Source organism: Tetrao urogallus (assembly GCF_951394365.1).
Source record: "Tetrao urogallus genome assembly, chromosome: 9".
Taxonomy (NCBI): Eukaryota; Metazoa; Chordata; class Aves; order Galliformes; family Phasianidae; genus Tetrao; species Tetrao urogallus.
This window is the reverse complement of record NC_136822.1, coordinates 2,989,864-3,002,361: the sequence shown is the minus strand read 5'-3', so window position 1 is coordinate 3,002,361 and position 12,498 is coordinate 2,989,864. Positions and strand designations below refer to the sequence as shown.

Below are 12,498 nucleotides of genomic sequence, written 5' to 3'. Positions count from 1 at the left end.
CAGATGAAGGAAGTGAAATCAGAATAACTGCCACAGCCACATGATGAAAAGTTAAGAAAATGTCACCACAGTATCCAAAAACCTGAAAGAGGACCTCATTATGCCACTTGTCAGACATACATTCTGTATTTGTTACATTCATCCCTTTTTAAGAGAAAGTGGAATTTAAGTTGGTAACTTACCTCCATCATCCTGTGTAAGCATCAGCAACTTGCTCTGCAATCGCTGAAACAAAAGAGATCTCAGAACAGTAAGCTTGCAGAACATTGATGGAAGTGTTTTTAAAAAAGATATGGCTACTAGGGCTTGCTTTTATTTTCCACCCCAATACAACTAGCACTGTATACGTTTCTTTCTAAATATTGAAAGGAAAATAGAAGCTAGAATATTATTTTTGATTAAGAAAACCAAATTTCAGTATCTATTATCCATTCAGTGTTCGAAGACAGCCTTTCACAGTAAGCTGGAAAAGTACAGTGATCTGCTGAGCCTGCACACAACTCAATGTGCTGTTTTTTGACATAAGATAAACTCTTACATGGACTGCAGTGGGAAATTGGGAAGCAACAGCAGTATCAAATCTTAACACAGGATATCATGCTGATGAAGAGCCTGGCAAAACTGTGACACTCAGGACTTCAGGCAGAAATGGCCACATTCAGAATTCCTGAGTACTGTACCTCGAGCATAACCAGAAAGGCACCATGGATATCTCCCTTCTTCTCCAGTAGATATGAAGAAGCTTCATGGAGCTGATATTTCTGGGTTATCTAAGTTAAAAATAAACAAACAAATAAAAAGTGAACATCTATCTTAAGATATCTGCCAGAGTCTGTTTACTCCTCAAAAGGACAGCTGCATGTTCAGAGCGGATGTGTCTGCACAGGCACATCAGCCAGGCTGAGCACCAGCAGGACCCTGCCCCCCTCCCCTGCTTACACAGCCTCATTCTGAAGCTGCATTATATTGCCACCATCAGCATTACATCTTTAAATTTATCAAATCCACATCAAGGACAGATACGTCAAAATTTTCATAAGGGAAGACATAGTCACTGTCCAGCACTAGTCAAATTTTGGCAGTGCTGCTACCCAAAAACCCTGGCTTGTATTATTTCAGATACCTTCAATGCATTAGTCAGAATTAAGACAGACCATCTGTATTCTGCAGTTACTCAGAAGATTCAGTACACTATCAGCCTTTCTATAAGCCCTGAGACTAAACTCAAGATCAGTATGTTAAATACAGCTAACAGTGCTGCAGTTTAGCAGCTTGAGGGGCCAAATACTGAAGAACTGATCAAACACTTTGGTAGGAGCTGACGTGAACGCTTCCCCCAGTCCCCGTGTCCTTATAATGTGTCTTTTCTACCTGGATGGTTTCCTCCAGCCTGCAGTACTCCAGGACTTTCAGTGTCTCCAGAACGTGGTCAGGGCTGTGCTGACACAGCAGCTCGATGAACTGCTCCGTGATGTGGGGTGGTAGGTGCAGGAGGTCTTGGTTGATGCCTTCTCTGGAATATAAAAAGCACAGCTCAAAAGTTTGGCTGGAAAGAAGAGCTTCTAATTCAATTGTGTGCTGTCTTTTATGCTTAATACAGAAGTAAAAAATTTGGCTGTAAGAGCAAAATTACACCCTCTCTACTAGTTCCTCTAGTAGAGTCTGTTAGGAGGCATTCCATTTGTTCCACAACATATTCTACCAATGCCTCAGCATACGTCGAACTATTAAAGATCCCTGAGAAAAAAGGTTCCAGCACAGATATCTCTTCAGCAACTCAATGGCAAAGACATGCAAAAAACCACCTAATTTATTTGATTAGCTTTATGGTCTGAGCTGTTTTCAGATGCTGACTATGTGTCCGTCCTGTAGAGCTCCCCCAAGCACGCTTGAAGAAATACTGCCTTTTGCTTATTGTTACTGAAGCTGTTCTTTGATCCACATTATTGCTTTTTAATGCATCTTCCACTGGAATATGGCCTCTCTATCTACTTCACTGAGAAATGTATTCATGCTTCTGTTAGGGAAACATCCTCACTTTTATTCAGTATTTCTTGTGAAACTGACCAGAAACTGCCCTTGCAGAGTCCATAACTACACACTGGTTGATCAGTGCCGGGTCATTGGCAGAGCAAGCATCCACCTGTAGAAGTGTGAACACTCCCTGCATATTGCTCAGGACTGAGCCAAAGGCTGCCTCTGCTCTCAAGGGTTTTGCAATCAGCTGCTGCACAGAACTGTATTAAACAGGAACTAAAAATATCTGCCTCATTTCCCAGCGTGAGATCTGCTTAATCAACACATGCAGGTGGAGTCCCCACTCACTGCTGTGTTTCCTGTCCTTGCTGTCTCCCTGATCTCCTGCCACGATGGCCAGGCCAGCAATGCAGACCCCACACTGCTGTGGGTAACTCTGCCTGCCCCAAGCTCAGAAAGCCAGACTGCAGTTTTCCTTTTGACTGCAGCCCAGGTAACTTCCACAAGCAAAACTCAGATCCCAGTTAAGCTCTCTCTGAAAGGAACTTCTCCCAAGCCTTTCCAGCAGCAGCAGTGCTTCATGCAATAAACATTTCCCAATCCCTTGGCTTACAAAGCAAACTTATAATGTGGGGAAAATAGAGCAAAACTGTCCAGTTCCCACAGCTGTCCCTGCATCCTGAGTGTTCTTTACTCATCTTGTTTTTAAAGAGCAACATGAAACCAGAGATTTCCAAACTGGGATGACATTGATGATCCTCCTTAGAGGCAGACAGAGCACCTACGTACAGCCTTTCAAAACGAACAGCAGCTCCCCACCACTGCAGATTAAATCTCATGTAGCAGATCTCAGAGTGACTACACAGAGGAACAGCAGAAGTTGATCCTGTCTAGGCAACAAGGCTCTCAGGCCTGTTCTGAAGCTCCCTCTGAGAAAGAAAACAGATCATGATATGCATTTAAGTTTTTGTTACCCTTCTGACCAGGAATTCATAATCACTGATGTGCCAATCCTATAGCTGTGTGATGGGAGAAGTGGAACATAGCACGTGACCCTGTTGCTTCCTGGGAGCTATGAGGATTCCCATCAGCCAAGAAGGACCAGGAGAACACTGCCTCCAGCAAGCCAAAAGAAGCCTCGTGCAACTGCAACGTCAACTGCTTGATTAGAAATCATACTGGTCTAAAAAGGAAAGAGGCTGTCCAAAATATGGACACAACTGTGCAAAACTTGGTATCCAAGCTGTAGCATTCCAACAAGTGTTCCACTCCTCTTTTCTACTAGACTGAGGGAAATAAATGAAAAAAAAAAAAGCTCTTGTCTAAAGCAATTTCTGTCTACAAAAATGGGAAAAATGGCAAGCCACACATTTTTAGTATGAGAACAAAATTATAGTATGGAAATAACTCTGACACCTAGTATTTGTAACTTAATGAGCAAGCCAATCTTTGCCTTAACCATTTCACTTGAGAAATCCAGATGAGCAGTGAGGGAACAGATTTTGGTAATGTTAAAAACCAAGCTGCTGTCCTGAGCCTTGCAGGTCTTGCCCAGCCCAACACAATCAGGTTCTCCTTCAATGCCCCCATGGCAAACAGCTCCCCGGCCACACTCTGCGTGCTCCTTTCCAAAAGGAAGAGACCACCACCAATTCCTCACAAAACATGGCACAGCTGAGCCTTGTAGACCTGTGGTTAGCTGTCAGCCAGGAGAGCCTCTGTTATACCCTGCAAGTTTTGCTATCTGTTGATACATTCACAGACCCAGAACAGAGTTGCTAAATACATGTTAGTACAATGTATGACTTTGTATTGCAAACAGACATGCTTCATTGCTTTTTTTTTTTTAAAAAAAAAAGAGTTTAAAGTGGAAACTGGCAATGGCTGTGATTAATGAACTGAATAACATGCACTACTTTCTCCATTTTCTGTGGCTGCTTATACGATACGAGCATAAGGACATTTAGTTTTAATTTCCCTGAGCAATTCCTGTTAACCCTGCTTTCTCCCTTCCCCCTCCCAGCTCCTTCAAAATAAATCTCCAGCTAAATTAAACGGGCCAAATTAATCCCTACTGCAATTCCACCAACTCAGTACCGTTACAGCAGCGTGACGCGCCTTGTCCCCCGTACCATCAAGCTATAGTTTGCTTCTGAGACAATCCAAGCTTCTTTGATTCTCTATTTTAATACAAATTTTGCTCAGAAGTGGCATATAAATACACAGACTGACTGAAAGGAGACAGATGCTGTGACAAGAACCAAGTCACTACTGAAGGTATCAGTACCCTACAAAGTATGGCTTTATCTACAGATTGGGTCCTGCACAGTCAGGTTTCCTCCTCCCCCCTTGGGGTACAGGTCAGCTCTCTTTGTCTTAGAAGCAGACAACCTCAGAGCACTGAGAAATAACACTTAAAACCTTGAATGTGACTGAAGAGATAAGAAAAAAAAAGGAAAAAAAAGGCCCCTCCAGTAATCTAGCATCTCTGTTTCTCACTGGCAACATAGCTCAATAACAGCAGCTTAAACATTGAGAACTCTTTAAGGTCAGTTACAGTCACACGTGAATTCACAGTATTTAATTCTGGGGTTTTTTTTGTGCAACTTTCCCACTTTTGCTTATTGAGTAACCTGACAACTGCATCGCAGGCACTACGGGGCCATCTCTGTCACTTGGGATGCAGAACATCACACTGCAGTAGAGAATTAGAGGAGTCTAAAGCACAGGTGGAAGAAGAATGCTGACAAATTCTGCTATGATGCAATGGTACAGTGAGACAGGTCACAGGGCCTGAGGCTGTCTGCTGAGCCTTTTGAGTCCTGGGGTAGGAAAATCTTTTGGCAGATCAAATACAGAAAGTTGCTTCCTACCAAACTGGCTTGATTGTTGATTCTTATTAGAATAGGTAGAACTACAGGAAAGACAGTTGTATTTAGCTCTGCAACAGAGCTAAACTAGATGCATTTATCATTTGGGGATCATGCAGAAGGTGACAAGACAATTTAACTACTGCCTGCACTGGGCCTTGCTTGCTGCAAGTGGTATCACAGCACAACCAACCCAAGCTGATGCTCACTATCCCAGTTAGCATCCAGCTGGGTACCTCCTTTGCTTAATTTTGTTGCTGTTGTTTAATCTAAACCATTCTGTTTGTCTCCTATAAAACCCAAATGAAATATTTCTCAGCAAACAGATTACTTTTTTTTTTTTGACTCTGAAGAACCACACAAGGTATGGGAGTTCATCCCTTCCATCCAAAGACAATGGTAGAACTTAAGGAAAATCCAAACTCATCATCTAAAACATGCATCTGTACTCCAACATCGACACTGTACCTAATATCTAAATACATTACCTTTTCCAACTCCTCCTCTTCATAAAGCATAATTAATTTGTAGCTAATTGACAAAGTGGGATCTCTCCTTTAATAGCATTAACAATTGCTATCGGATATGTGCATAGATGAATGTCTTACAAAATAAATGTATAACATCGAGGTCTTGAAGCATTTGAAACTGATTCAACGAGAACGTTCAGTGCTGAAATGCTGAAAGAGCAGGAGCAGATGGAACAAGTAACTAGTTAAAAGCTTTCAATGAGACGTGGCAGGAATTCTGAGATGACAGAAATGCAAACTGTCAATAGATCAAAACATTTCTGCGTATGTGAAATCTGGGCAGCTTGGTCAAGCAATCAAACCAGTGGGTGCATGAGAACAGAAATGTCAGCTCAGTCACAGGGGAACCATTTCACAGGCTTCCCAAAGAAACTGTTAGGGCAATGCCTACTCCCCCCCGACGTGGGGGAGATATTACATTGCATTTATTGGAACCCACGTTGCTTCCCAGTTAGGAAGGCAGGCGTGGGCTCTGCTTTAAGATCATCCCTAGAGCACTTATTTCTGTGCTACCCTTCTCACCTTTGGGCAGTCTGAAGAGCAAATCACCTTTTCTAAGCCCCCAGACTGGGTGTAGACTGTATACTGACACACCGTGCCACATAAAAATGTTTTAAGCCATGTAGTTTGCAAAAGGTCAGATTTGCTTACATACCTCGGATCAAGCAGACTCCTTAGAAATTGGAAGAGTAAAAACTGGTCCTGTACAACAGGAGGAGACAGAGTGTTATTACTTCAAGTAATAACTTGAAGTACTTGAAATTACTTTATAGCTAAAAAGTAGTGATTCCTGAACTACTTTCATGATTCATGGTTGGTGCCTTTAGACATTTGCCTTGAGTAACTCTTCAAAAATATTTGCTGATCTGTGAACACAAGCCATACTGCATTCAGAACTGGAAACTGCATTATCAAGTGATGCAAACAGCAACACAGAGATCATAAGCTTTTATGGTCAGAACTTTACAAGCAGGTGCAGTAATCCATCTGAAGTAATTCCTGCAGCAAAGTACCTACCAAGCTATTTTTTCCCCATTTATGACACAGCACCAACTAGCCATTACTCCCAGCCACCATTTCTTACAAGAACAGCAACCTCACTGTGAACAAGTGCCAACATTAATGAGTTTTGACACTGTACCTGAAGGTTTGCAATGATGCTCTCAATCTGCTCAGTGAAGTGGATGGCCACCAAGTCAGCTGCTTTACATGGGCTGAGTAGCAATAACTCCTTTGGAGTGGGAAACAGTAAAAATCATTACCTTTATAGATAATGTAATTATGCAGAATCACCAAGATCATTCATACTGTAACAGCATCTTTCTCTAGATGAAAGCTGAAAGCTGTAAAATAACGAGTACTATCACACAAAAAATGGTTATGAAAAAAAACTAGAAGGGTGGCATGTAAAAGCCATCTCAGCTCTTGCTTGAGGGAATGATTTCATCAAGTTTTTTGAAAGCTGTGCTTTACTTCATGCCAAGAAGACCAGCTAGTACCAGCTGGGAAGAGTTCCAGCAACAGAAAGGAAACAAAGCCATCAGTTGACTCTAGGACATTTCTTAGTGTTTAAGAGGCTTGAACTGAAATCAGAAGTTTAACTGCAGACTTCCCATAACTTAATTCCTCTGATATCTGTTCAGACACAGAAAAAAAAAATATAAAATTTCTTTATGGAGTAATAAGAAAAAAAATCTTTAAGATGCTTGTGGGTTTGCCTCCTGCCAAGCCTGACCCAAAAGTCTTCCTATAATACCAGTTTACACTACACAGAACATGAGTTTTCACTCCCAGTGCTTCCATATGAGAAGCAACTGCTTCCAACCACTATTGGGTACTTGACAAAAAATCCTGCTAAGCCTACAAATAAACAAAAACAATTGGAAATGTGATAAAGAAAGAAAACATCCATAAGCATACATTTTGAAGAAAAAAAAAACTGAAGTTACTCATCAGTAGCTTGGTCTCCAGACAGACATAGCAGCTGGCATTCACTGAGTTTGGGGGCAGCAGACCACAATAAAGAGAGGAAAGCAAGTTATAATGGTGTTACTACTTTTCCAGACTGGAGGATTAAACCTAGCATATCATAGAAACAGCATTTTGTGAGGCTTTCACCACAAAATCTGTCTTCTGTATTGTACGTAAAGCAGTTCCATGGTGTGTGACCCAGAAGACCTTAACATCAGAGCAAGGCAATCAGAGGGATGCAGAAATGCAGACTTAGTATGATGGTCCTCATTTGTTTCTCTCTGCAGAAACTTTTGCTGGGAATTCCCAGGCCTGCTGAACACAGCACTGCCAGGATGGTGTGCAGTGGCCCAGCCTTCCTGCAGCTCTTGGATCTGTGTGTCTCCCAGCTTTAACCATTTGTGAACATGCCACTTCTTGACAAGGCAGTACTGACACAGGTCACGTGTGCCCAAGGACAGGAAGCACCACCAAAATAACATGATTAAAGAAAGGTCTTAGGCTTCATTTTGAAGACGGACATCAAGGACCAACAGCTAGGTGGGATGATGGAGAAAAGAAAAAAACATCTATCAGAAGCTCTCTATTATACAACCAGCAGGAAAGAAGCAGTAACAGGAAAGCCTCTCTAGAGGCTTCTAGTTTCAGCTGAAGAGATTGCTTTCCTGCTTTGATACCTCAGCAGATGAAAGGACGGTTGTTTGAAGACCTAAAATCACTGCAATTCTAGTAAATTATAATGTCCTCATAAAACTCACTATTATAAGCCTTTTGAATGTTTGAGAACAGAACCAACACACTGGAGAAGAACAAAGCCCTCAGCCCCCATGAAATTGCAGATACTGTTCACCAATCCCTGAAAAAGGAAGTTGTCAAAGAGGGAGGTGATTCCAGCTGCAGCACCCAACAAAGGTGACCTGCAGAAAAGGTTATCTGTCCAGCATATTTCTGAAAGAAAGATACAAAGAGCACAGGGAATGGGAAGCTCAGTCACTAAGCCGAGCAATGTGTGCCATATATACCAATACAAGCAGATACACAGGCACTCAGCAGGAGAGAAAAACAAAGCAATCACAAGAAAGCAGCACGGTGGACAGCAGCTTGCTCAACCTAGAAAGCCCAGCATGGAACCAGTTGCTTTAACAAGACAACAGCATGTCAGCCTTCCACAGCATTATCACCACCACCATGCTCCACGGGATCTGGAAGTGCATCTGGAGAGCAGACTACTTCCAGGTGCTGGTAGAGACTAAAAGTATTCTGTACTTTCAAGTGGTACCTGGTACTTTTCTGCTCTCCATGAGTGATGCAGAATTCTGTAACCACTTTCAGCTACATGGTCTGGGGAACTGCATGCCTGCTTGCTTCACAGACAGTTATTTTCCTGGCTCACCTCCAGATCACCCTGGAGGAGACTGACACCAGCTTATAACTACTGGAGTTATAATGGATTCCCCCTGCCTACTCTCTGGGAAATTATTTCAGACATCTCCACCTCCTGAAGCAAAGGAAAACTGAAGAGATAGGAAAAGTTATTAGATAGATAAAGTCTAGTAATAGTCTGCATTTTACAGCAGAAGCTGTGACCCCATTTTCCTATAGGTTAGAATTGCCAGGATATTGAGGTTGAATGCTGTCATCACTGTAACATGATAAATCTGATCCCACAGATTGTGAAGTCAGCAGTACCAATGTCCTGAGCTCACTGCTGCTGCACATTCAGGAGATACAACACCTAAATGAGGATCACCTCCCTGTCACACAGCACTTACAAGCCATCATCTCCTGATACAGTCCCATCCTCCAAAAAGCAATACCTGAAACCAGGGAACCAAGGAACCCAGTCTGAATTTAAGAGGTGCATTTACATTATGACGCTACTAAACCACACAAGCATCTTAAAGTGAGAGCTAATCGTTTTGTTCAAGCCACAAAACACTTCTGCTAACAGAGCAGCACCAGGCAGAGCCAGCAAGTTAACAGGAGCTCAGGTATCATGGGTGTAAGATAGACTGTACCTCTACATGTTCCAAAGCTTTCTGCCACACTGCCTGCTTTTCGTCAGCACTGTAGCCAGGCATGGACAGGATGTTGTGAATATAGTTGAAAACTTCTTCCTGTAAAGCATAAAACCATCAGTGGTACAGTATGCTTTTCTATGCTGGTAACAGTAATGTTGTTAACTATCTGAGGATGACCTTAGGGCTAGTACTCTCTTATTAAGCAAGTCAGAAGCGTCCTGAAAAGCTGCCAGGAGTAAAATAAAATAAAATAAAATAAAAGCCAAGAGAAACAGAACAGAGAATGACACTAAAAGTGTTAAAAAAATAAGGTGAAAGTGTTCCTTTATCATTGTAGATGACTACCTCTGCTCACAAGGAAAAAGCACAGGACATCAACCCTCAGCTGAAAGTATAGGCAGAGAAAAGTTTCCTCTACCAGAGGGTGGTACAGTTTTCCCAGTGAATGCCCAAATTCTTCTTTGATATTTGCCTCTCCCCCAGGTCCTCCTACACAGTACTCAGCTCAGATACTCTGCTGCACCACATCTTTAGACCACCTCACTACCATAACCTCTCTCTACTGCTTCACCCACACAACCTCCAGCACATTCACATGGAGCTGGTGAGATCACATTTGCCAGACTCTGCCCAAAACTTTTGATGGTAGTAGGGAAAAGAATATCTGAAAAAACTGCAGTGGATTTGCAGTAATAGACAACTAATAAGCAAAAAGAGGGGACTAATGACAAAAAAAGCATTGCCTTTAGCAGCTTTTGCAATAAATCACAATCAGCATTTGAGTTCTACGTATTGGCACTGACTAAAATTGAAAGGGAAACCAAAAGCTCTGAAGCTTAAAAAAAAAAAAAGAAGTCAACTCCTCTCCAACACATGCCCACAAGTACAGAAGCCTTGACTATAAGAAAACTCAGCAGTACAGGAAGGTATGTTTTGAGACAGAACTACAAGACAGCAGGGCTGCTGTACTCACATACACACTCCTGCCAGCAGGACAGGCTGCCAGCTATGGAGAAGAAAGGAGAAGTTTACTCACTCACCTTTCTCACTGGATCACGCAGGTAGCAGTCAATGATTTTGTCGTAGCGAAGCTCTCGTTCATACATGAACTCACAAATCTGATAGCTGAAATGAGAAATCAGGTTTCACTGGCTCTGCTGTTCTTAGATCATCTTGCTTTTCTATAACACAGTCAGCTCTAAGCTAGGCTAATGCACAACACTAATTTGAAGAAATAAACATGACTCAGTAATGTGTTCCAACACCTTGAGTTTCAGCTTTTAATAAACACCTTTAATATTTTGAGTCAGGAAGAGATGGGATGAAAACAGGTGCAACAGAAGCAAAAAGCATGAAGGTTCTGCTAAATAGCTTCATGCTTTAGCTCCAACAGAAATAGCAGAGCTGGTCTCTGGGGCTCCCACAAGCAAGGAAAAACAAAATTGATATTCAGTGATCCAACTGATTGTGGTTCTGATTTTCAGGTGCTAGCAATGCGTTTCTGAGCCCTATCAGGGCTGAAAAACATGACGTAGTCACTCCACTTGGACAAGAGAACAGGCAAGGCACGTCCTACCATTATCTACCCCTCTGGTTCTTCATAGTATGGTGAATTAACTCACATAATATCCAAACTGAAGGCTTGGATGAAGATGCTTTCCCTGGCTGACTCTGTTCAGGCATAAAAGACGCTTTCTGAAAGGATAAAGCAGCTAAAGGAGATGGTGGTAATTTTCAGCCTTCCCAGACACTGAGTTTTGTCTCTCCTACTCAATTCTATAACAAGTACCATGGGGGTGGCTCCAGACCCTTGCATGCTTTTAAAATCCACCTGTGGGCCTCACCCCGGCGAGTCATCTCCATCTGTCAGTGGTATTCAAACAGACAACTATAGGTTTGAGCACAGTCTGGGCTCTAGGATAGGAAGTGCCAAAACGTATCAAGCCCCAGAGTTTCATGCTGAAAGGTTCTCACAGGTCTAACAGAAAGCACTGTTAAGATATGATGGAGCAAGCACACCCAGTGAGTTAGAAAAGAGACAGGGACAGATAAACGTGAACATACTAAATGAAGCATATGCGGACGCATAGGGAAAACAATCCTAAACAAAGCTGTGAAGGAGAAACAAGACGTGGAAAAAAGGCTAGAGGAGTTTTAGAGATAGCATTTATATACTGCACCCAGCAACTTACAATTCAGCTTTTTCTGCCATTTGGATGTGACGGCTCTCTTCAAACTGCACTATCCCTCCTGCCTGCAGCAGTTCTAACAGGACCTGCAGACAGGAAGAGCAGTTATTTGCACTGCAGCTGAACTGAACAGCCAGCGCCATTCAAAAGTACATTGCTCCTGTTCCACTAAACTTTGTTATCAGCACACAGCTTGTTTTACAATTTATTTGTAACTGATTGTCCCATTAGCTACGAAGGTTATGCATTTACATAAAACTGTTCTGTCTCTGATCTTACTGCTGCCAAACCTCTCTTGAAGACAATGCTGGGGAAGAATCCTCTATCAGTCCTGCTCTGTACAGCCCTTCAGGTCATCACTCTTATACTAGCTAACTGCTTTGGCATACAACCTTCACTATGGCCATCAGCCAGCATCCATGCCCACCGAGGCCAAACTCTGCCCTACAGCCTGGACATATGTATGGCTTACAGAAATGTTTCCTTGAGGGCCATTACCTGCTGCCTCTCTGAATGCCGGGAGTCATCATCCGGACTGCAAAGAAATTCAAGGACCTGTGTGAAGATGTAGAAGTTAGCAAGAATTAGGTCTAGTTGCCATAGATGTTAGCCTGTGAATTTTTTCTGTAGCACAAGTATACTAACAAACACATGTCCTAAATTCCAGAATGGTTTTGGGTGCACTCAAAGGAGGCAGCTAGCCAAACCATGCAGGTAATCTGCTGATCATCAAGATGCACGAGCGTCCAGCAGATTTGTGAGCACCAACACTGGAAACAGCAAATCGGAACAGAATGGTACAATTTGAATTTACAAGTATTCATCTGTGAGGTACTCTCTACTTGATTCTATAACTAAGGACACTTAAGATTGCTGAAGGACATCACAGGAGGGAAAATCATGACCATGCACCTGGATCTAGGGCCAGCCTTTGGTAATT

At 42.4% G+C, this 12,498-nt stretch overlaps 1 protein-coding gene across 1 annotated transcript in view; it reads right to left on the bottom strand.

Moving 5' to 3' along the window:
* VPS8 (VPS8 subunit of CORVET complex) overlaps window positions 1-12,498 on the bottom strand; it is a gene marked incomplete at both ends in the record, with an annotated part of 62,294 nt that overhangs the window by 18,402 nt on the left and 31,394 nt on the right. Inside the window, 9 exons of the mRNA XM_079539709.1 lie at window positions 183-225; window positions 681-770; window positions 1,372-1,513; window positions 6,033-6,079; window positions 6,519-6,608; window positions 9,367-9,465; window positions 10,410-10,494; window positions 11,562-11,644; window positions 12,057-12,113. Coding sequence (XP_079395835.1) covers window positions 183-225; window positions 681-770; window positions 1,372-1,513; window positions 6,033-6,079; window positions 6,519-6,608; window positions 9,367-9,465; window positions 10,410-10,494; window positions 11,562-11,644; window positions 12,057-12,113 — 736 coding nt within the window. The remainder of the gene's footprint in view (window positions 1-182; window positions 226-680; window positions 771-1,371; window positions 1,514-6,032; window positions 6,080-6,518; window positions 6,609-9,366; window positions 9,466-10,409; window positions 10,495-11,561; window positions 11,645-12,056; window positions 12,114-12,498) is intronic.